Source organism: Atta cephalotes (genome assembly GCF_000143395.1).
Source record: "Atta cephalotes unplaced genomic scaffold scaffold00024, whole genome shotgun sequence".
Classification (NCBI taxonomy): domain Eukaryota; kingdom Metazoa; phylum Arthropoda; class Insecta; order Hymenoptera; family Formicidae; genus Atta; species Atta cephalotes.
In genome coordinates this window covers 2,410,105-2,412,771 of record NW_012130088.1, presented here as the reverse complement: position 1 = coordinate 2,412,771, position 2,667 = coordinate 2,410,105, and the positions used below count along the sequence as shown (strand labels likewise).

At 31.8% G+C, this 2,667-nt stretch overlaps 1 protein-coding gene across 1 annotated transcript in view; it reads right to left on the bottom strand.

The window, feature by feature from the left end:
• Positions 1–2,667, bottom strand: part of LOC105620075 (N-acetylglucosaminyl-phosphatidylinositol biosynthetic protein) — a 4,838-nt gene that overhangs the window by 1,048 nt on the left and 1,123 nt on the right. The window contains exons 2-6 of the mRNA XM_012201584.1: positions 2,332–2,488; positions 1,356–1,535; positions 1,054–1,288; positions 673–970; positions 141–501 (exon numbers count right to left, since the gene is read on the bottom strand). Coding sequence (XP_012056974.1) covers positions 141–501; positions 673–970; positions 1,054–1,288; positions 1,356–1,535; positions 2,332–2,488 — 1,231 coding nt within the window. The remainder of the gene's footprint in view (positions 1–140; positions 502–672; positions 971–1,053; positions 1,289–1,355; positions 1,536–2,331; positions 2,489–2,667) is intronic.

Below are 2,667 nucleotides of genomic sequence, written 5' to 3'. Positions count from 1 at the left end.
CTGCACATACATTAGTAAATAACTTTAAAATTAAAATAAAAGCCAAAAAATTATGCACACAAAAATAAAAAAAATATATATATACATTAGAATTAAAGTACACGGATAAGAGAGTTAAATGAGTCTGATTTTTTTATTACCTTTCTTGGGACGAGAAATTCCAGAATTTGTAGTATTATATAGCACAATGATACTACAAGCAAGTAGGCTAATACACCGCTTTGTATTTGACTAGCTAATCGTTGTCCTAGATTTCTCTTTGCTTCACGTTTTATTAAATTATATATTATTTCCGTACGTTTGGTAATGTTGAACCAATTATAATATAAACCTATTCTCCTATGTGTCTCGAAAGGGCATCCGATATTGCCCTTTTTGTAATCCATTATAGCCATCTCCAATCCTTCAATTAATGCAGGTACAGTAGGTTCCACGAGGTAAATCAGATCCGGCGGCAAAACTTCCGGAATACCTCCAACTTTCGTTGACACTACTTGCAAACTATAAAATAATATTTGTTATTGTATATTCATTTTCGTTAAACAATTTTGTTAGTAGAAGAATATAACTATTATTTGTTAAAACAATTAGATTCAAAATAAGACTCAAATTAATTTTTCAGGTATCATAAATATGAAATAAGACGGCAAAGTGCATTACACCGTAGCTTACCCACAAGAGGCCGCTTCTACAATAGCCATACAGTAAGCCTCTGTCAAGCTCGTATTTAGGAAAATATGACCTTTATTCAGAACGTGTCTGACTTGAGAGTGCTCCAAACTGCCTAATAAAGTTACTCTATGTTGCAACAGATTTCTTTCCCGCACCTCTTCTATGAGCCATCTTTTCGGACCGTCTCCGCCAATTAAAAATTGTACATTTTTGTGACGTAAACAGATCTCAGGTATTATATGGGCTAGAAGGTCAACGCCCTTCCTATGCACTAATCGCGATACTATTACTACGGTAACTGAAAATCATGATTATAATTATGACAATCGGAATGATACCTTGCTAATACAGGCAACTATAGATTTCGGAAGCTAAACTTACTAAAATCGTTGTTCCGTTTACTGATATCGGGTGTAAATAATGTGGTATCAACTGCATTTGGGATAACCGACACTTTCTCCTTTTGCACTTTAGCTCGTAATACTGTATTTTCCTTTCCGGTATGAGACACGCATATGCAATGATCGCAATCAACTAGCGATATTTCGAGAAATTTATTTGTCAGAATAGCGGACGCGTCCGCAAAACCAAAAAGAGAATGATCCGTAAAAACAGTCTGCAAAAACACAGCGTTAGTCATTTTATACTACTTGAGTCTTATCAGTGGATCAATCAAGGCTTACTTTTAATCCCATTAATCTACCAATCAACATCCCTTCGTGGGCTAAAGCAGAGAATGCAGAATGGCCGTGTATTATCTGTATCTCCTCTCTTATGAAGATATACCTAATGAGTGGAAGAGAGCATACCATCGTTGGAAGAACACATTGGTTATAGAAAACCTTGACAGGGATATAATATACCTTAAATAACACAAGGATATAAGAACAAAAGACAACATAAAGGAGTTTAAAGAGATAATTGAATAATGGTGATTTCATTCACTTGCATTATATTAATAATAAATCCGATTAGACATACAAATGTGCACTGTTGCATATTAAAGTCATACTATTTTGAGTATAAAAATGAAATGCAAATATTTCGAATTATGAAAAATATATTTTACCTAACAGCATAATAAAGTATATTAAAAATTTTAAGTTAATTTATTCGTTTAATTATCCGTTTAAATTATCTAAGTATGAAAAAATAACTAAAATAGATAATTTCTAGCAAATACTGCAATATTAATGTGTATTGCATCTAATCATATAGATGACAGATAGAATTTAGATTTATACTATAATTCTATGTGTATGATACATTAATTTTAATCAGATACAAAAAAACAGTTATAATTCTAGTTGGAGCAGCAAAATATTTCTTTGAGTGTATATTTATATTATATAAACACACATTTTTACATGAATTTGTATACAATGGCTTTAATATGTATATTAGTGTGCATTAATAGAATTTGCTGTAAATTAATACATTAAAGGCTACTTTATATAAAGTATCTAAATACAATGATACAATCAACATTAGCAATGATATAATCAACATTAGCAATGAGATATATATGATTGAATATTAATTATTCGAAATATTTATACATTATGCTTTTACATTTAATTTCATATAGAGTACTACAGCAGTTTTTAGTTATGCATTAATGTATAATGCAAGTGAATTCGTTATAAGAGTGAAACATACTTTCAGACCGTTTGTCATATATCTTATTCCTACTCTATCTCCATAGGAATGGGTGAGTATTACCACCTTGTGCCCATGCTCCAGAAGACATTGAGAAAGATTGAAGATATGCTCTTCTACACCGCCCATGTTTGGATAGAAGAAATCCGAGACCATGCTGTTTGAAACAGTATATTATATATATGTGAATATAATAAAATAGATATATGTTCATAAATAATGTATGTGTGAGTGAGTGAGTGAGTGAGTGAGTGAGTGAGTGAGTGAGTGAGTGAGTGAGTGAGTGAGTGAGAGAGAGAGAGAGAGAGAGAGAGAGAGAGAGAGAGAGTAGTAGTA